Raw genomic sequence first — 22121 nt, forward strand, 5'->3', positions numbered from 1 at the left:
CGAGAGTCTTTACGAGCTTGAAGTCAACATTGGTTGGGCACCCAAGCAGAACGAATTACTCAGGGTGGGGTTCCACTGGAGCCTCACCGCCGGAGGGTCATGATGAAGAAGCGTTTTCCTTTTGCGGCACGGTTTTGGAAGTTTTAATGCCTCGGTATCCGAACTGACAGGATGTTTCGGTATCCACTTGTCGCTGACATCATGGCCGGGTTCGTTGTTTACGTCATGGCCCATTAAAATGGTATTGGAAAAGCTCATATCATTTCTTGTCGTCTACTCTCCGAGAAACGAGGGGACTATCTGTGTACGGTCAAAATTGGGCTTGCCCTTTTTTCGTATAACTGATCGAGACTGGAACGTGGCAGGCTAAGGTTCGACCCCATGTTATATCGGACCTTGATATAAAGATTGTCGATCTCGTGCACCGGAGATCGATCGAGACCGAGATCGACCAAGACCGAGGCCAAGCGGGATAGAGATCGAGCAAGATCGAGGGAAGCTTTTCGAGCCGAATACGGAAATCGGAAATATCCGGGATTGGACGAGGATCACGGCGGAAATTTCGGCACATATCAAGAAGAGGCCGATTAATTAGCTAATCATGGGATTTCTTACTGTATTTAGAATTGTAATAGTGGTAGGACTCCCCCACTATATAAAAGGGATCTGATCATCTTAAAAAAAATCATATTCACGCAATACAAAGCAGTATACTACCTTTCTCTTGAGCTTTCAATACGCTGTTGCTCTGTCCATATTTTCCAGTAGCATATTCATTTGGTTCGAGGGGCGACCTAGCTATACGTTTATTTCGGTTTGCTTTTATTTCTGTTTGCTGTCAGTTTCAATATCGATTTACATATTTTCTCTGTTTGTGCCAAGTAAAATCATGCGTCCTTAAAACCACGTATAAATTCAATTGTTATCCGTTTTTAGGGTAAACACTTATCTTGCTCACAATTTGACATGGGAGTATAACTTGTACAAAAGTATTCACATGTTCTCTAGATTGGCAAAGTTGCATGTGTTATACTTGTTAAGTTATGCACAAGTTTTATCAGACTAAAAAGACTTTGTACTGTTTTTCATTCTGATTATTTGTGAAATTGTTCAAACTTTTAATAAATTGATAAAATTTGTGTATGTTATTCAATTGTTTAGTTTTAATGGAATGACAAGACTTTGGTATTATATTAATTTTACATAAGTTAAATGTTCCCACTTGTGTCATATTAAGAACACTTACGGACGAAACAAATTAAACGCATCTTGACCATGTATTTTTCATCCAAAATTAATGAACTTATCCCCTTTTTTGTTACTCCCTTTGTTTAGAAAAGAATAAAAAATTTAACTTTAAATTTTTTTAACCCTTTAGTGAAATAATTTATAATTATTTTTGGTGGATAGGGATCTTAGAGAGTTTGTGGTTGAGGTTAGAAGAGTAATGACAGATTGATGATTATTAAGTTGGTGGTGGGTCAGTGCATCATAAACGTCGTTAGCGCCTATGCGCCACATGTGTACCTAGATGAGGAGGTTAAACGACGTTTTTGGGTGGGGTTGTATGAGATTATGCATCAGGTACCACCTGCTGAGAAGTTATTCATAGGAGGGGATTTCAATGGTCATATTGGGTCGGCCGCAGGTGGGTATGACAAAGTACATGGAGGCTTCGATTTTAGGGAGAGGAACGGAGGAGGTACCTCGTTACTGGACTTCGCTACGTCTTTTGGGTTGGTGATTGCAAACTCTAGCTTTCCGAAGAGGGAGGAGTATTTGGTTACTTTTCAAAATGCGGTGGCGAAGACTGAGATTGACTATCTCCTCCTCAGGAGGTGTGACAGAGGGTTGTGCAAGGATTGTAAGGTGATTCCAGGTGAGATACTCGTGACGCAGCATAGGCTCTTGGTGCTGGATGTTGGTATTATGGTGAAGAGGAGGAAAATGTCTGCTCGAGGAAGACCGAGAATCAGGTGGGGAGCCTTAACTAAGGACAAAGCCCAAGAACTAGAGGGGCGGTTGTCGGCAATGGGATCTTGGAAGAGCAATGGTGACGCGAGCACTATGTGGTCAACGACAGCAGACTATATAAGGGAGGTTGCGAGAGAGGTGTTAGGGGTCTCGACAGGCGTCTCCGGCAGGCACAAAGGAGTGGAATGAAGTGGTACAAGGTAAAGTGGAAGCGAAGAAGGAGGCGTACCAGACATTAGTGGGGAGCATAGGTGAGGAGGAGAGGCGGCGTGCATGGAGAGGTATAAGGTAGCTAGGAAGGAAGGAAGTGAAGCTCGCGATCACGGAGGCTAAGACTGCGATTTATGGTCGTATGTACGAGGAACTAGGGGAAAAGGTGGTGAGAAGAAGTTATTTAGGCTGGCCAAGCTGAGAGAGAGGAAAGCTCGAGATTTGGACCAAGTGAAATGCATCAAGGACGACAATGGTTGAGTATTGATGGAAGATTCCCAGATTAAGAGGAGATGTCAGACTTACTTTCAAAAACTTCTTAATGAAGTAGGGGATCAGGATATTGTGTTAGGTGAATTGGAGCATTCCGGGAGTCACAGGGACTCTGGGTACTGCAGGCGCATCAAGGTTGAGGAGGTCGTGGGAGCCATGAGTAAGGGTAGAGCGACTGGGCCTGACGAGATCCCGGTAGAATTTTGGAAGTGTGTGGGGTAAGCAGGTTTGGAGTGGTTGACTAGGTTGTTGAATGTTATTTTGAAGGCGAAGAGGATGCCGGATGAGTGGAGGTGGAGTACGATTGTTCCACTATATAAGAACAAGGGTGATATCCAGAGTTGTAACAATTATAGGGGTATCAAATTACTGAGTCATACTATGAAAGTATGGGAGAGGGTGGTTGAAGCGAGGTTGAGGATGGCGGTGTCCGTTTCCGACAACCAGTTTGGTTTCATGCCGGGTCGTTCTACTACAGAAGCTATACACCTTGTTAGGAGGTTGGTTGAACAGTACAGGGATAGGAAGAAAGACCTGCACATGGTGTTTATTGACCTTGAGAAAGCGTATGACAAGGTTCCTAGAGAAGTTCTCTGGAGAAGCTTGGAGGCCAAAGGCGTGTCGGTTCCCTACATTATGGAGATTAAGGACATGTATGATGGGGCAAAGACTCGAGTTAGGACAGTAGGAGGCGACTCTGAGGATTTTCCGATTGTTATGGGGTTACACCAAGGTTCTGCGCTCAGTCCGTTCCTATTCGCCCCGGTGATGGACGCGTTAACACACCACATTCAAGGGGATGTGCCGTGGTGCATGCTATTCACCGATGAAATAGTTCTGATTGATGAGTCGCGGGCCGGTGTTAACGAGAGGCTGGAGGTTTGGAGACAAATCTTGAATCTAAGGGTTTCAAGCTTAGCAGGACAAAGACGGAATACCTGGAGTGTAAGTTCACCGCTGAGCAGGGCGAAGTGGGCGTGGAAATGAGGCTTGAGTCACAGGTCATCCCGAGTAGAGGTAGCTTCAAGTACCTTGAGTCGGTTATCCAGGGGGGAAGGGAGATCGACGAGGATGTCACACACTTTATTGGGGTAGGATGGATGAAGTGGAGGTTAGCATCTGGAGTATTGTGTGACAAGAGAGTGCCACTGATACTCAAAGGTAAGTTCTATAAAGTGGTGGTTAGGCCGGCCATGATGTACGGGGCTGAGTGTTGGTCGGTTAAGAACTCAGATATCCAGAAGATGAAGGTAGCAGAAATGAGGATGTTGAGGTGGATGTGCGGTCATACTAGGATGGATAAGATTAGGAATGATGATATTCGGGAGAAGGTGTGTGTGGCTCCCATTGATGACAAGATGCGGGAAGCAAGGCTCAGATGGTTCGGGCATGTTCAGCGGAGAAGCCCAGATGCTCTGATAAGGAGGTGCGAACGGCTGGTTGTGGAGGGCACGAAAAGAGGTAGAGGGTGGCCTAAGAAGTATTGGGGGGAGGTGATTAGGCAGGATATGGCGAGGCTTCAGATTTCCGAGGGCATGGCACTTGAAAGGAACATATGGAGGTCGAGTATTAGGGTTGTAGGTTAGGAGGTAGTTGAGTCTTGCCTTATGCCATAACTTTGTGAGACTAGTTTGGTAGGGATACTACTTCGCTTTTACTTTGTATCCTTTTTCTTGAGTTCATGTTGTTCCTATTTTTCATATTATTACTGTGGTGTTACTGATATTGTCTTCTTTTGTCTTTTTGTCTTCTTGAGCCGAAGGTCTTTCAGAAACAGCCTCTCTACTCCTTTGGGGTAGGGGTAAGGTCTGCGTACACACTACCCTCCCCAGACCCCACTAGTGGGATTTCACTAGGTCGTTGTCGTTGTTGTTGTTGTTTAGATTACAAGCTTCAATTTTTTTAATCTTTCTTCCAGATCAAATAAGTTCAAATAAATTGAAACACATAGAGTATTATTTTCCCAACTACCCCTAATGCATATCTAAAGTTTTACTGTATGTAAAACATCAATACATGAGTCAATTTCGACCGGTAATCAATAATGTAACACTCTCCCGTCATGTTTCTGCTCCAGCCATTGACAACCATCCTTCAACGAACATCTACATCCTAAAATCTAACTATGACTGATCCAAATCACCAACTGCTAACTCATAAACTAATCGATGAACCACCTGATCTAGCTTCTATGCAAATAGACGACACTAATGTAAACTCCAAGCTAGCAACCTTCCTTCAAACACTACTATCCAATAAATATCTTTCTCCATCACTAAGCAACCAGCAGAGCACAGCTCCTACACCTGACCTTTCTAATGAAACCAACCACAACACTGCTGACGACGGTACTTTTATCCCAATTACTTCAACTGACAAATCACGTCTATATGAACCTTGGAAATATTCGGTAATAATAAAGCTATTTGAAAGAAGAATTGCCCACCACACACTTAAGAACAAGCTGATAACTCTATGGAAACCTACAGAAGACCTTCCTATCATTGACCTGGGATCAGACTTCTTCCTTGTCAAATTCCAGAAGGAAGAAAATATGTTGAAGGCTCTACAAGGAGGTCCATGGTTCATCTTAAACCACTTCCTATCGGTACGCAAGTGGGAGCCCAAATTCATAGCGTCATCCACACAGCTTACATACACGACTATTTGGGTCAGGCTCCCTGAACTACCAACGGAATTCTATGATTTGAAAATCTTACAACGAGTTGGATCAAAATTGGGACAATTGTTAAAAATAGATACATGTACTTCAACGACTACACGAGGATGATATGCACGTATCTGCATTGAAATACCCTTAGAAAAACCTTTGAAAACCCATATACATACAGGCAACCATAGACAAACACTCCTATATGAGGGGCTTAATATGTTATGCACTAGTTGTGGACGTTTTGGGCATGTAAAGCAGAGTTGTCCTTCTATTACTCATGCTTCATTAGAACATGCTCCCAACAATCAGACTACACCATCCTATACGACGCTGAACACTGACAGAACACCTGAGAGTGAATGAAACAATCACTTTTCCAAGAAAGGTGACCTCTGCATACAACCCACCCAAAGCCACTATAAACACGACGGCTCCACTAGCGGTGCAACCACCGACGCAGCCATCACCAGGTAAGTCCTCAAACCCTACAACACCACACTTGGGCCAGTCTTTTCCCACTAACATACATGGGCTTGGCCAGCCCAATAAGGAAATTATTAATAAATTTGCTCCCTTAACTGATTATGGACTACATGTACAAGGGGCAGACAAAATGGACTTAAGCCCAACACATACTGACCCAAGTAATGCATGTGTAGCTGCCGCCATAGAGAGATCAAACCAGCAGCCCACTTTTGACCAATTAGGCGACGCCTTATCACAGCCATCCTCATTGCTCAATCACAAAATTGAGCAACCTAAGCCTATATTACTTGATCCACGATCTCAGCCCCTACCTTACTTAACTAACTGCTACACGTTTCCTCAGCAAGCACTAACACCTTAGTTCGCTCCTCCATGTAGTGGTCCAGTCAATCACAAAGACCTATCACCTGCTAGCACATCATACATGGCTCCACAACTCTTAGACGCGTCCCTTTTACCACTCAGCCAAAATTTACTACTTTTGCATGCCACAGTAATATGTGACAATAAGGATACTAGATCTCCTCAAACTCCATGCAAACAAAATGATTGCAATCCACGTGAAACACCACAAGATATCACACACAAATCCGCTCCCGTAGAGTCAGTGGCGGATTCAGAATTTTAAAATTACGGGTGCTAACCAATACAATTTTCAAAAGAAGAGAAAAAAGAAATTTAATTGTTGGTGCTCACTCTATATTTATCTACATATTTTTATAATTGCCTATGCAAATCTACTACATATGATTAAAGGTAATGGGTGCTTAAGCACCCACAAAAGCTAATGTAGATCCGCTACTGCCTAGAGTCTACTTTGTTAAATCCGCCACTTGAGTCCTTAAGAAACAATTCCAAATATCAGTCATAAAACACTACTAATTTACCTAGTTTTTTCTGAAAACACACAAAATGCAAAGACCTTCCTTCATGAACAATAACCAAAACACATCCTTCAGGGAGAATATGCAGACCAACAATCACTTCTTTCATCTACCAAGGTTAACCATGCAGGGACCACAGCTTCCTCACATCTCAACACCAATGATCTACACATCTCAACAGATGTCATTGGATCAACCTCTCCAATCTTGGTTAGAGATGGGACTGCAAGGCTACGCACTAATCTTCACCATGGATTGAACAATCAGGAGGTTGTCCTACTAGTACATAACCCTACACACTTAGCGGAAATAGCGACAGAGGGGATGAGGTTAGGAATGGAAGCCTACACTCAGAATCAATGGTACACGACACAGACTCCACTCCTGCTAGAGCACCAGGCATCCTCCTCAACACAATCTCCATGGCCCTGCCCAGTGAGTCCAATGAGTCCAATATGGAACCAAAATTTCCATCTTCTCCCATTCTATCTACCACATCATATGGGGCAGGTGTATGCCCCTTGGTTTCAAGCACTAAACACTTTCAACCCACTCTCTCCATACTCGAGTCCACTGAGTCCACTAGAGAGCCTCACACCTCAGGACAGTCCACAACACACACCACCACAATCTCCTCCCGCACTAGATACTCAAACAAGGCAAGAGCTAGCAGAGATACTTGTAGAGATGAGGGAAACGAGAACAGAATTCTGGTGGTTAAAGGGAATTCAGCTTTACAACCTACACGAACAGTTCGAAAAAAAGTTTATCCTAAAATGTCCACCAGAAATGGTAGCATGCAGTCTCAATTTTCGTCAAACAACAAATCCAGAAGTAGGAAAATATGCCATGGTGATCATTCCAACACTTCACCAGCTCCCTCTCTCACTGAGTCTGGATCAGACAACAACTCATGCTGTCCATCCGACGACTCCAACTCCCATGAGGCAGATCAATAACCCTAACTCTTATATGAATTTCCTAGTCTGGAATTGTAAGGGGTCACACAATTCGGAGTTCCGTAGGCATTCTAGATCTTTAGTAGATAATCATAAACCAGTGCTAGCCATCTTGCTTGAAACCCACATGCAAGATCACACCAGGCTGTGTGATGATTTTATCTTCACAAATATGTCCCAAGTACCGGCTAATGGTCTCATAGGTGGTCTACTCGTGCTATGGAATGAAGCTAGTATCAATGTAATGGAGATGAGGCTTTCTGATCAGGAGATACACTGGTGTAGTCCATGTATGTCCCAATAAACCTCCATGGCTTTTATCTGCGATATATGCTAGCAGTCACTACCAATTACGTAATATTCTTTGGAATAATCTAGTTAATTTGCATGACACTGTTTGTATGTTGTGGTTAGTTGGGGGTGATTTTAATGAAATATTAGAGTCAAAAGAAAAATTTGGTGGCCTACCTATTAATAACAATAGATCTCATAACTTTGGTAAATGTCTTAATTATTGTAATTAATTGATCTAGGCTTTCAAGGTAGTCGTTACACATGGACGGACAAATGTAGACATGGTTACACAATCTTAGAAAGACTTGACCGTTTTCTAGCAAACTATGAATGGCTAAGTCTATACCCAGAAGTGATAGTGAAACATTTACCACGTACTCATTCTGATCATTGCCCGCTTTTAATTACATTAGAGCCCACACCTAGTATACATCATAACATATTTAGATTTGAAACTATGTGGGCATCACATCCACAGTATCAACAATTAGTCCATAACGTCTGGTTTGAAGATCAGCCTCTTCCTGACACGGTTAATAAGTTTCAATTAGTAACTACTCGTTGGAATAAACAAACTTTTGGTAATATATTTCAAGAAAAAAGGAAAATACTAGCTAGACTAGCAGACATACAAGCATCAAAACATTATCTTACAAGCATATTCCTACAAAACTTGGAAACACAACTAAACCTAGATTACAGTAACATATTACGGATAGAAGAAGAATTTTGGAAATTGAAATCTCGTATTAACTGGCTAAATGATGGCGATGCGAACACAATTTTTTTTCATATGTATACTCTACACAGACGACGGAGAAATCGAATCAACGCTTTAAAGGGCCCAGTAGGTAACTGGATTACTAACCCCTCTGATTTACAAACGTTAATCATAAATTACTATCAAAATCTTTTCACTACTAAGGATTTGTGGTCCACTAAATCTCATAGGTACCTAAGCACATGCCATCTTTCTCCAACTGACATACAAAAGTTAGATGAGTCAATTAGCCATGAAGAGATTAAATATGCTATGTACACCTTTAAACCTTATAAGGCACCGGGTCCTGATGGTTTACACCCCTAATTCTATCAAAGATATTGGTCAGACGTAGGTGGAAAAGTAACTCAATTTTGTGAGGAAATTTTTAATACTAAGGTTATACCTAAGGAACTGAACAAAACTCTCATTTGCTTGGTCCCTAAAATAAAGCATCCCACTTCTATACAGTAGTTCAGACCTATTAGTCTTTGTAATACTACTTATAAGCTTATTACAAAAATTATTGTTAATCGTCTTAAGCCAACCATTAATAAAATAATAGGCCCTACACAAACTAGTTTTCAGCAAGGGAAACGAGCTTCGGACAATGCCATAATAGTGCAAGAAACTTTAAATTACCTTGCAAAGATGCAAGGTAAATCTTCTGCAATGATCTTGAAGCTGGACTTGGAAAAAGCCTTTAACAGACTGGAATGGTCTTTCATAAAATGGACCCTCCACTATTTTAACATACCTACACCTATGGTAGCTTTAATTATGTCGTGCATTTCTACCACTTCCACTTCTATCATACTCAATGGTTCCAGGACACCATACTTTACACCAACTAGAGGTATAAGACAAGGTGATCCTTTATCACCTTAATTATTTATAATGTGTATGGAAATGTTCTCACGTAGCATTTCCTCTGCTGTGGACTGCCTCCAATGGCAACCAATTAGTTTATCAAGAGCAGGGCCAGCACTATCACATCTCTTCTTTGCTGACGATATTATCTTATTTTCCAAAGTTACTACTAAAAGTTGTCATGCAATTATTGATGTATTAAATCACTTTACACATCACTCAGGACAACAAATCAACCTTGATAAATCTAAAGTTTTTTTCTCTAAAAACTGCAAGCCTTCTGATAGACAATTTGTCACTGATTCTTTCAATATTAAAGAAGGCACTTCTTTTGGAAAATATATAGGATTTCCTATGTTCCAAGGAATAGGAAGACATCCAATTTTTACTTGATAACTTCAAAACTCGACTTGCCGGATGGAAAACGAAATTTCTAACAATGGCAGGAAGAGCTACTCTCATAAAATCAACTTTAAACAATTTAGCCAACCATATTATGCAATATATACAAATTCCAGCACATACTATTAACAAAATGGAACAATATCAGCGAAATTTTCTTTCGGGAACTACTGCTACAAGAAAGAAAATTCACCTTCTAAAATGGGATGTGATAACTACTTCCAAAGCAGCAGGAGGTTTGGGAATACAAAACCTTGGGATAAAGAATTCTGTCCTACTTGCAAATTTAGCTTGGCGAGTTTTTAAATCTCCGCATGCAATGTGGGCAAACTTACTCCTTAATAAATACCTTACTAAGTACAATGCAAGTACTCACTCCAAAATTTGGGCTAATATTTTACGAGGCTGATAATACTGCCAACAAGGAATAAAATGGAAGATTGGAAAATGTCAAAACATAAAATTCTGGGATGATCCTTGGTTAAAGGCTGGCATAGCTATCCGTTCTTTAATTCATGGTCCACTGCCTTCAGGCTATAATGACATTAAACAATCATCACTTTTAAATGATACCGGGTGGGATTAGACCAACATCCCTTTTGATTTACCTGAGGACATAAGAAATTCAATTCAAGCCACTTACATTTCTCAATTACAAAACACTCACGACATCCTCTACTGGGGCTTAACACCCATGGGAAATTTTACAGCCCATTCATTGTATAGAGCTATGGAAACAGACTTAACAAGATCCCTAACTCCATCAAATTTCTCCCGGATATGGAAGCTACCTATACTACCTAAGATCAAATCGTTCATTTGGCTTCTTTATCATGATAAGCTACCTACTAAATATTACCTTAAGAAAATTAATCTAACACAAAGTGCATCATGTGTTTACTGTCAACAAGAGGAGGAAAATATTAAGCATATATTCCTTACACGTGTCAATGCTAAGAGCTACTGGCAAGAATTGGGGCTTACAAATCTTATTACTTCTCTAACAGTTATACCATGCACTAAAAATTGGTTGTTGTTCCTAATCAACTCTAAATGTCTAACACTTCCTTTTAATCTAAATCCTCAAACCTATCTACCAATAAACTTGTGGAATATTTGGCTAACTCGTAAAAAAAATAATTTCAACGCAACTAGGGAAAAGGTCAATGTCAAATTTACAACCCAACAAGCAACTGAATTTAGCTACATGGCTGCATCCTATCACAAGGGTAAGAAACGAACAACTGGCAGCCTTCAATGGAACCCTCCTAAGGCAACTCATTATAAGTTAAACACAGACGGAGCTCATGCTACCACGACTGATGGAATTGGAGGAATAATTCGAAACTCAAAAGGTGAATGGATACTAGGGTTTGCAGGAACTGCCCCAAAAGGAACATCAGTGTCAGCTGAATTACATGCACTCATTAATGGACTCAAATTGGTATATGAATATAATGTACAACCACTGGAGGTGGATGTGGATGCAAAAGAAATTGTTACAATGTTACAAACTAATAATATCTCATTTGCCAATATGCTAAATAACTGCAGGTACCTCCTGGACCAACTCGATAATTCGGTAATCCAATATGCGTACAGAGAATAAAATAGGGTAGCGGATCAACTAGCAAAGGAAGGCAAATGTTTTGCAACTAAATCTACACAATGTGTTTATGCAACTGTACCAGTTTTTGTGAAGCAAGTTTTTGAGGATGATAGGAAGCGCTTTTGAGATTCGATACCTCAATGATATGTCTCTTAGTAGTAGTAGTACTACTACTATTGTACCATGTTCTACAAAAGCGCACAAAAAAAAAAAAGTTTTACTGTACGACCAAGTATTTTTCATCAAAATTCATAAGTCTTGCTAAATTTCTCCTTTTATTTTTTATATTTTTGGGCAACATTTAAAATGGAGATAAAAATTAAACACAAGTCCTAAAAAGGGACATCAGTGAAATTAAACAGAATATATTCTTCATAAAAATTGAGGAAAGGGATAAAATGTAGGGTACTTGCTGAGTCTGTCGGGTTAAAAGCTCTCCAGATACTTCCCGCCAATGTTCTCTCCTTTCCTTGAATTTCCGCTAAAGAAATTTGAATCAAATACCTAGAGCTAGCGTTAATAGCAGCTCAATTCCACGCCAATACCTAAAAACTCCAATTCTACTCACAATTCACAAAACCCTAGCCTTTGTTATAGCATTTCATCACTGCAACTATGCCGACAATTGAGGAAAAAGTAGTAAAATTGGAAAACGATGTATCGTCACCTACTAGTAATTCATTTATTGAACCCTTCTTCAGCATTGGTTCTGAAGTCGAAGTCAGCACAGAAGAAAAAGGGTACAGTGGAGCTTGGTATGAAGCCACTATAATCGCACCACCAAAGTCCACAACTCCGGCTTCGAACAACAGTGATTCGTCTAATAAAAGCAAAAGAAAAAAATGGGGTTATTGGGTTGAGTATAAGCATTTATTAGATGACAAAGATGGATCGACACCTCTACGTGAGTACATTAGAAAACGGTCCATTTTACGGCCTGCCCCGCCAAATTGGATGGAGGATGAGCGCCTGTGTTTTCGCGTGACCGACGTTGTTGATGCATTTCATCTTGCAGGGTGGTGGACTGGAGTTGTTGTTCGTGTTGTTGGTACTGGTACTGGTAGTATAGGTTGCAAGTTCCGGGTCGCTTTCAAGGATCCGGATGAGGAGCTCGAGTTTTCTCAGCGTGACCTGAGGTTCCATCTTGATTGGGTTGATGGAAATTGGAAACGGGCCGTCACGTCACACCAAAATGTACTCCCTTTCCATCCTGTTTATGCGATGTATTTCCTTTTTAGTATGTTACTTTATTTATATTTAGAAACAATTTAATTAATGACACTTATACATGCAAGAAATATAGGGGCATCCGAGTTTATTAAGAATATTTATCAGTTTGATTACTCAAACTTATTGACTTAGGTAACTTGTCACATTAATTATGCAAAGATACCCTTTTTTTGTAGTTCTAAAATAGCTGCAAAATTTTACTGTCTAAAATAGGAATAAATGTTGTAAGTACACCTACACCAGAAGAAGTAGTGCTTCTTTATGTGTTGCTATATTTTCAAACTTTTACTGCTTTGAACTACTTGGAGAAAGATAGTGTGAACCGCGATGAGTCTTATACAGTATGGTTGTTACTGAAGTGGATTACTTAAGGTAAATGAAGCGAAAGTCTTCTTGGAACATCAACAACGTCAGAGGAAATAATGTGGCAGTACTATTTTATGGATAACTAGCTTCTACGTTGCTAAAGTATGATCTACACCTTCTATAATTGGACGGCTATTTCTGAGCATGTTGGCGCAAGTATAAATATGTTAACCAGGATACATGAATGGCTACTAATTCAATTGTAAATCAAGTGGAAGTTTCTGGGCACCTGCTTGGACACCTTCAAGGGGAGCAGGTCATTTTGTTTACTAGAAGAATAGCACTCTCTAGTAAAATGGTGGAGCATGTGATTTGTGAAGTTCTCGTGACTTCTATGATACGATCTAAGTTGGTCACATGATACGTAACCTGCTTTTAAGTTCCATGGTTATTTATCGTCTTAATAATGATGTTACGTCCAAACCTTGGGCGCAGTTGCCTGTTGGAGATACCATGATATGGCTATCAAATTTGTGGTCGATGTCTTTTTTCTGAGTTCTCGCTTCATACATCTCACCTTGTTCTCATTGGGAAATGTTTTCCTTGCACAAGGTCTTAAAGATATCTCTCACTGGATTTCACTATACTTCTGATGCTTTATCGCTGATTTGAGGGCTTGGAGTTGTGATGCTACATTTAATTATTCACAGCTAGTGACTAGAGTCTATTCTTTCAGGATATTACATCATTAAGTAACAAAATTACTTGCTTTTATGCCGATGATATCAGACGGCTCTTCAAGATGGAATTGCAACTGCTGCAAAGGATCAGACCAACAAGGGGATATCGGATGCTAAAAAGAATCTGGAGATTTCTGAATCTAGAAGTGATGTAGTACAGCCTTTGAAGAAGTTAAAAACTAAAAGAAATGTTGTGGAAGCATTGGAGAATCAACATTTTCCTGGGCCTTTGGTCTCTTGGAAGGTACTCGTAAGGGACTTCTACCATTTTCTTCTTAGCTCATGTGTCATTCTTCTCATATTTTGCATGATAACTCATTTGCCTTTTTTTTGCTCTATCCTTTTTGGACTTCTATAGGTCTTTTATCATTTATTTAAGGTACAATTTGAGTGCAAGGGAATAGAGTGATCCTCTCTAAGTTGACAAGGGTAGAAGGACTTATAATCATAATTGATTTGCGTGCTACATGCTATGCTCCTTTGCTTTCTAGGACTGTTCCACAATAGCTGGTAGAGTGTAATTTTTCCCGATTCTTTGGACAAGCAGGAAAATTATTGGTAACATGTGGGAAATATTCAAAAAAAAATTGGATTATGTCAATCTTTTGTTTCAGTTTGTCAACTGTGAAAAAGAATGACACTTTTACTACCGTTTGACCAGCCGAAATCTAATTAATTTCACTTCCTCTTGTCCTGATATCTTGCGACTTGAACTAATTTTGCTTCTTCAATGTACTTTGATAGAAAGCATTAACATTTGATCTATGTTAAAATTAACTTAACTGGTTTCTAATATGTCTTGTATGATCATCAACTTAGAATATTCAGATTATCTGATTCTCAAGATAAACCTATTCAGCAGGGTTAGCATATGATTGTTTTCAGCTGTGTTAAGATGACGGCTGTTGATTTACATACCAAATGTATCATAATTGGAGAAAAGGAGAAAGAGTTCTCTAGAGCTCGAGTGTTTTGGTAATTTGAGTTAATTTTGCAGACTAGGAGGGCAAGAAAAGTTGGTTCAGTAAATAATCAATCAAGTCATGCCATGGAAGAAAATGTAGATTGTTCACTAGCTGGGATCGCACATTCTACCGATATTGGTAAGTTACTCTAAATTTTCCTCTTCCTAGTTGGGACTCATCATTACTTGTGAAAAACTCAACTAAACTGTGGGTGCAGACTGCAGTAAACAAGGAGATGTTGAAAAGATTGTCGACAGAGGGCTGAATGAAGAAGATTTTGGGACTGTGGATGTGGGAATCCTAGCGGCTAAAAATCCCGGTGTCCATTCTCTCAAGCGCACTGGAGATAAGGATGGGGAGATAAGTGATCCAAAAGTTCAGACGGTTGAGGTAACATATTATTGTGGTGCTCATTCATCTGCATCAAATCTGTAAGTACTTAGAATCTATCACCAGCATTTGGATATGATACATAGTACCAGAATGTTGCACGGCGATGCTTAGATTTTACCTACAGTATGGGCCAAAATAAAGATTTTGATGATATGTAACTGATAGAAATATGTACTCCATACGTTTGAGTTCCGTTTCTTTTCTCCATAGATTCACTTTTCTGTTCATTTCTGATTGATTATGGTGTTGTCTTCTGTTCTTTCTCATTCAGGAGAGCAGCAAAGAAAGTACTAAGAATCTGTCTGACCATGGATCATTGACAGTGCTACAAGGTAACTGATTTGGTACTCTCTTTTTTTTGGTTCATTGCGTCATTATAAAATGTTCTACTCGATGACAGGTGTGGAGACGCAAGTACCTGGGAGCACTCTCCATGACACGGTCAACGAAACAAATGCAATAAATCAAATTAAGCAGACTTCAACTGATGAGATAAGTATTTCTGCAGGTAAAACTTGCCTTGTCAATCCAAATTAACGCAATATTTCTACTTTCTTCAGGATTCATGTTTCCAAGTGCTCATCTTAACACTGTTTAGTAATTCCTACGTGTTAAGCATCTTGTTTCGAAATTTATGGTTCTCAAAGAAATTGTGTCTAATGTTAAATTAATCTTTAGTTAGAAAGTTTAATCAGACTTCCCTTGTAGCAATAGTTTTAGTGTGACCTCCAGCTTTCCTGCATTACTTGATAGTACTATTTAAATATTAGAGAGGAGTTTCTAAAATTGGGCATCCTCAATTTCTAACTCCAACTAACAACAAGAGCTGCAGGTTATCTGTTTTCTTTTTCGAAATTTATGGTTCTCAAAAAAATAGTGTTCCATGTTAAATTTTCCTGCTTGTTGAATTAGAAAGTTCAATTAGACCTTTTTTGTTCCGGAAGCATAAAGAACTCCAAGCTTCCTACGTTGTTTGACACTCTTAAAATAAGAGAAAGTGAGGTATCTAAAATTTGCTGTCCTCAATTTCTAGCTAATGAAAGAACGAAATCCGGGTATATACCAATACCTATTACGGGTAAAAAGATGGAGATCGAAAGAAATAACTCTCGCGGCCCAGAATCAAAAAAAGAATCCTTCGGGGCATTAAATAGCAATTCCAACTTGCGACAAGGGCTGTAGCTGAGCATAGTCAAGCCGAATATCAAGGCGCTTGTGCAAGATTTGAGTAAGTCATTGATAGGTTTTATGAATTGAACTTTATAGTTTGATAGAAGCTCGACCTTCATAATAGTTCAGAAATGAAGAATGAAAAGAATATTAAATTTTTATTTTTTTTCCTCCTGGTTAGTTAGCAACATTTTCTACTATCATTTTAGTATATTCCTTAAAAAACTATAATTGGGTTTCCTAATTTTAAGTATTAGATGGAAGATAACCACTACCAACCAAATTTGTAGTTGAACCAGCCTCCTGAACTTAAGAATTGACAACTCCAATGTTCATATTCACATGCAACAATCAATCGTGCTCCTCCTTCCCCCTCCTCCCATAGGAGACTGAACTCTTTGGTTAGAGCTAGAATAATTTGCATAGTTCCATCTAAAAATGGTCCAACTCAGGAGCTTGTGCGTTTCATTTCTGATATCTTGCAGTTTTCTATTGTTGTTTTACATCAAAATCACTTTATTCTTTTGCCCCGTTAGTTGCATGGTTAATCAGTCAGCATTTGCAGGAGCTTCTCCTACAGCAGTCCAGCCATGTACTGGAACCAGTCCTCTGCAATCTGATGAATGGCCAGATGCTGCTCTTAGTTCCATCACTGAGCCGAGTCCGGCACTGCCATTTCAGAAAAAATCCACTGTTTGGAGATCACTTGAATCTATGGAAATATTTACAAAAATTCCACAAAATCCACATTTCTCACCTTTAGCAGAACATGAGGAGGAGAAACGAGAAGAGCTAGCTCTGCAAAAGATGCTAAAGTATGCCTTCCTTGGTGATAAGATATCAAAATTAACCATTGCTGATCTTAAAAATTCAATGGTCATCAATGACATTCTGACATCTCTTGAGGACTTGGAGGAGTGTGGATTTGATGTTATGCAGATTAAATGTCCATTGGACGATCTACTATTGAACAGTGAGAGGCAAATTCAATTCGAAAACAATTTGGATGAAATAAAGGGCAGAATCAGAGACTGCATTCTTGAGAGAGCAGAAGCTGAAAAAGAGATCAGCAAGATTGCTATGAAGCTAAATGAGCTGGAGAAAGAACTTATGTTTGCCAAGAACATGAAAGAGACGAAGGATCAAGAGATTATTGTATTGAGATCTAAAGAGACTGCCATTTCTGACGAAATACGTCAATTTCAACTTGACTTTGAAGGGGCATCAGCTTCGTTGAAGCAAACCTTCTGCTGAGCAATGCTCTGTACAACTTAAGTATGAACGAACTCTGGTTTTTGTTGATCTGCTCACCAGAAATACCACAGTAAAAGTTTTTGAACATTTGACTTGGTGGGGTTTTGGACATAAGAATTGGAAAATTCTAAAAAAAGTGAATTTTTTTTAAAAGTGAAAATGGTATTTGAAAATTAGAGTTGTGTTTGGACATGAATATAATTTTGGATTGTTTTTGAAGTTTTGTGAGTAATCTGAGTGACACTTTTGAAAAACAGTTTTTTGGAGTTTTTCAAATTTCAAAAACTTCCAAAATTCATCTTCAAGTGAAAATTGGAAATTTCATGGCCAAACACTGATTTCGAAAAATAGTAAAAAAAGTTCGAAAAAAGTGAAAAAATTCTTATGTCCAGACGGGCTTTTAGAAAAGTAGATTGCAAAAACTCAATAGATTCAACAAAGTAAATATGCATTGTGCTATTTTTCATTTACCAAAGTTTTTTCCATTTTAGATTTCCCGGTAAGAGCTTTATAGACTATAATTTATTGCGTATTTTGCTAAATAGAATTACGTATTCATGACTATAACTGCATCGTGGACACAGTAATTTCTAGCATATCGAAGTAAAAAAAATTAAATATTCAAGAATAAAAAGGAAAAGGAGAAAAAACATTTAGTTTCAAAGTCACAGGTCAAATGCTACGCTATTTTTAACATCTAAAAAGGATTGAAATGATCTTTAATTTCATATCATATTAGATCTTTGTTTAATATTAATAACCATACTTTATAGTACCCTGTATTTTTATCCATGACTATAAAATGTACATGAATCTATTTATCTATCTATCTATCTATCTATTTATACTATTACTAGTTCCTCGGCACGTGCCTTGCACGTGTATATCGAGTCATATTTTACCCGACAAATAATTAATCCCTCGTGTACCCACACTTAAAAAACAATAAATTATTCTACCTAATTATAAATTTTAAATATTTTTCGTCTATTCAAATGTTATTTGGCAGCTTTATTTGAACTGCGCATGTATTAATTTTTATCTTCCTATCAATTGTGCCTTTCTTCGCTAAGTGCATGCTTTAATTGTGCCTTTAGCTATCTATCACTTTAATAAATCAGAAGTACTAATTAAGGAACATCACACGCCGAAAAACGTTTAGCTTATTATAAAGTATTAGGACTACCACTTCAAAGTTGAGAACATTCAAAAATTACAAAAAATAAATGAAGAACCAATATCTAATAAATCGGAAAGGCTAAGCAGCCTCTTACACTACGAAAACATTTAACTTATCAATTGAGATTGCCATTTTAAAGATGCGGATATTTTAGTTTAAAAATGAATCAAGAACCACCATCATAAGTACTAAGCCGCATTACACAAACCGATAAACATTTAACTTATTAAAATTTTTGGAGTACCAGTGATCATCTGCTAGAGGTATTCTATTCAATATAATGGGTGACATGTACTAAAAATAGAAAAAAATAAAGATAATAGTAGTACTTACAAGTTACAAGGCTCAAGCACACTTCTCTCTTTACTTTTGTAACTTGGTTACTTATTATAATCAAACTCCACTTGATGTACCATGATTAGTAATTTTAATTAATTAATTATTTCGGAGAGAGTTCTTTTGGTTATTCATTATTTAAGATGCTAATTAGGGAAGCAAAAGTCACAGGAGAGACATTATTATTTCAAATTATCTCCAAAGTGCTTTGTCATTGTACAAATTCAAGCAGTAGAAATAGTATCATTTGAAACCAACATTCATCTAGTAGTGGCAGTTTTTCTACATGATCCAAATAAAAGCCTAATATTCGAAACTAATTTTATTCTTATCCTAGTCCAACACAATATGTCCAATTTTCAAAGGTTATCAAACAAACATTAATGATTCAAGTTGAAATAAGCCAAAAATGTGGAAGAATAATGTATGGAAGAATACAATAAATAGATGCATAAATTCGATTATCAAGTTAGCACTTTTAGAGAATCCATTTGTATAAACAGTATTAAACAAAAGGAAATAAAAAAATTCAAAGGAGTAACATAATCATCAATTTAATCATTAAAAGACACAAATAGATTCAAGAATCCAAAAAACTTATATAGAACCTAACAATTTAAAACTGGAGTAGAGGAATGCAGAGAGCAAAACTTTTACATGTGTCAAAGAAAATATAATCAGTTACCTAAAGTTTGTTATGAAGTTTGCCTCTAACTTCGAATTACCATAGTTTAATTATGTGATATTTCTAATACGTAACCATCTCGATCCAGAAAAATTAGCCACAAAAAGGAGAGAGGGAGAAGGCCTTACTATCAAAATAAAATAGATGCGTTTAAGAATTTTTGATTAAGTTTAATGCTTAATGTAACGAAGATACATGTGTTTAATACTTAAATTACTACCGGAATTCAATTCTCACTTGAGAATTGCAAACTTGCTAATGCGTGGCAAAGACGTCTGTGCATGTTCATTAGTGTAGGCTTTTTCTTTTCTCCAAGGGCTGTGACTTTTAAAGAATGATGATTTGCTAATTAAGATTGTTAGTAGGAAATTATTTAAATTATTTAGTAGGGTATTTAAATTATTTAATAGGACATTTAAGTAACCATTTGAATAATCTGACAGTTATTCTTTATTTATAGCTAGTCATCTTCAAATTCAAACCATTTCAGAAAACATATCTAGTTGAATAATTGTAAACAACGATTCAAAAATCAATTAAGGTAAAATTAATAAAATCAACTAAAGAACAAAATCAAGGAACTTACAACTTGACTCTCCCAAAGATATGTATTAGCTAAGATTTAGGTATGAGTAGATGGAATAGTAATAGTGCCAAAGATCTGATAAAAGAAAGAGATTAGGAAAAACTCAGAAGAAAAGACTAATTGAAATAAAATAAGATCCACACATGTTGGCATGTTGCTTTAATGGAGAAGACCGAAGATTGAGGTACTGCCATAGGATCTTTAAGAGAACAAATATAGATGAATTTTTTTTGGAAAAGGCGTCTGTTGCGAGGAAAGAGTGCAATTGTTGAGAGAGGCACGTCTGTTTAGTTTTTATTTTTTGATTTTTTTTAAAAAAAAAATAAGTAAAGGGTAATTTTGAATAAAGTTACTAAAATAAGGGTAATTTTGTAATTTGACTTTTAGCTAAACAAGTTCCTGTTTTTAATATATTGTAGATAAAAAGCTCGAAACTCTAAATATATATGAAATATTGATCTACTTTTTCATCTTTTTTTTTCCCTGTTGCGTATATGGATAAAATTGTTGCTGTAATTAATTTTTATGTCGTTACCCAGGGAGGAAGGGGGGGGGGGGGACTAAGGGAATCACTACTACTACTATTTATATACGTACTTCTTGAGATACAAAATGGTTGGTTAAGAGGATTTTGTGAACAGGTTGCGCGCTGAAGAACTAGTGGTGTAACCCTTCTAACAAAAGTGTGCGTGAGCGATCATCCTCCAAAGCCGGTTGTACAAAAAGCGGGGGTTGTGCAAAAATAGTAATGCCGGTAATGTTATCCATATGACAGCCATACTTTGCTAGACGCTAGCAAATGAGCTACTTGGTTTTGCTCCCTGTATGTGTAACGTATGATAGGATCATCCACACGAACAAAAAGCTGCAATCATGTATAAGGTTAGCATAATGAGGGTGTGAGGTCTGTAATATATTAATTACTATTTGAGCGTCTAGGTTCACTTGGAGAGGCTTATATCCATGATTATAAGCCAATTGTAATTAGTGATAAAGGGCACGTAATTCAGTTTTAACATTCCCAAGGAGAAATGTGACGTCCTGAGCCAGCTACCCGTGGAGTCACGTATGATACTACCAATCCAGCCCTAGCATGTATCTAAGTGGGCTGAACCATCAGTATTAAGGGATCGTTTGGTAGCCGGTTAGAGTGGAGTTATTCATGTATTAAATGCAGGATAACTTTATACATTGTTTGGTTAAAAGAAGGGGGAAGAATAATCTCCACATAGAAGCTAGCATAAGTTATACAATGTTTGGTTGTTTTTTCCTCTTTTTCACATAAAATATAGCATTGCTAATACAATGTTTGGTTCATGTGTTTTCTTTTCCGCATAACTAATACATGTACAGCTAATACATGTATAAGTTATGAGGGAATCTATGTATTATTTATGCAAGGTATAAGGTGGAATAACTTATACATAATTAGTAATACTTGTATTAAAACGCAAAATGACAAGAATACCCTTTATTCAAACTTGTATTTTTTTGTTTAAATAAATATATTTAAACTATACTAACAATTTTAATAAAAATAAAGTAAGATAATAATAAATAACACTCATATTACATTTATATTACTAATCCTTATATAACTACCGCATAACTAATCCCTGCATAATTAATTCATGCATAACTAATCCCAACATAACTCAACCTTGCATAACTTATCCCTGCATAACTAATACTGCATGCATAACTAATCCCTGCATTACCTATTCCTGCATAACTAATACATACATAAGTTATACCTGCATAACTAATACATGTATAACTAATACCTGCATAACTCTAACCGGTAACCAAACGACCCATAAGTGTGAAAAGAGTACTGCGATGTGAGTGCCATTGAAGTTGTATGGGTATACGGCTATGCGA

The 22121-nt window shown here is 37.8% G+C and overlaps 1 protein-coding gene across 3 annotated transcripts; it reads left to right on the forward strand.

Moving 5' to 3' along the window:
* The first annotated feature begins 11703 nt into the window (after positions 1–11703).
* Positions 11704–17545, forward strand: LOC109212478 (DUF724 domain-containing protein 3-like). 3 transcript variants are annotated; one of them, XM_019376126.1, is made up of 8 exons: positions 11705–12299; positions 12411–12589; positions 13721–13921; positions 14669–14774; positions 14854–15026; positions 15301–15361; positions 15430–15537; positions 16765–17545. In XM_019376126.1, exons 1-8 carry the CDS (start codon positions 12011–12013, stop codon positions 17451–17453), a joined length of 1806 nt encoding a protein of 601 aa, XP_019231671.1. In that variant the 5' UTR covers positions 11705–12010; the 3' UTR covers positions 17454–17545. The 3 variants fall into 3 exon arrangements, with proteins under 3 accessions (XP_019231669.1, XP_019231671.1, XP_019231670.1); XM_019376124.1 differs by having other exon boundaries at positions 11704–12589; XM_019376125.1 differs by having other exon boundaries at positions 11706–12589; positions 13721–13915.
* Positions 17546–22121: the final 4576 nt, after the last annotated feature.

This window comes from Nicotiana attenuata, unplaced genomic scaffold (genome assembly GCF_001879085.1).
Source record: "Nicotiana attenuata strain UT unplaced genomic scaffold, NIATTr2, whole genome shotgun sequence".
Classification (NCBI taxonomy): Eukaryota; Viridiplantae; Streptophyta; class Magnoliopsida; order Solanales; family Solanaceae; genus Nicotiana; species Nicotiana attenuata.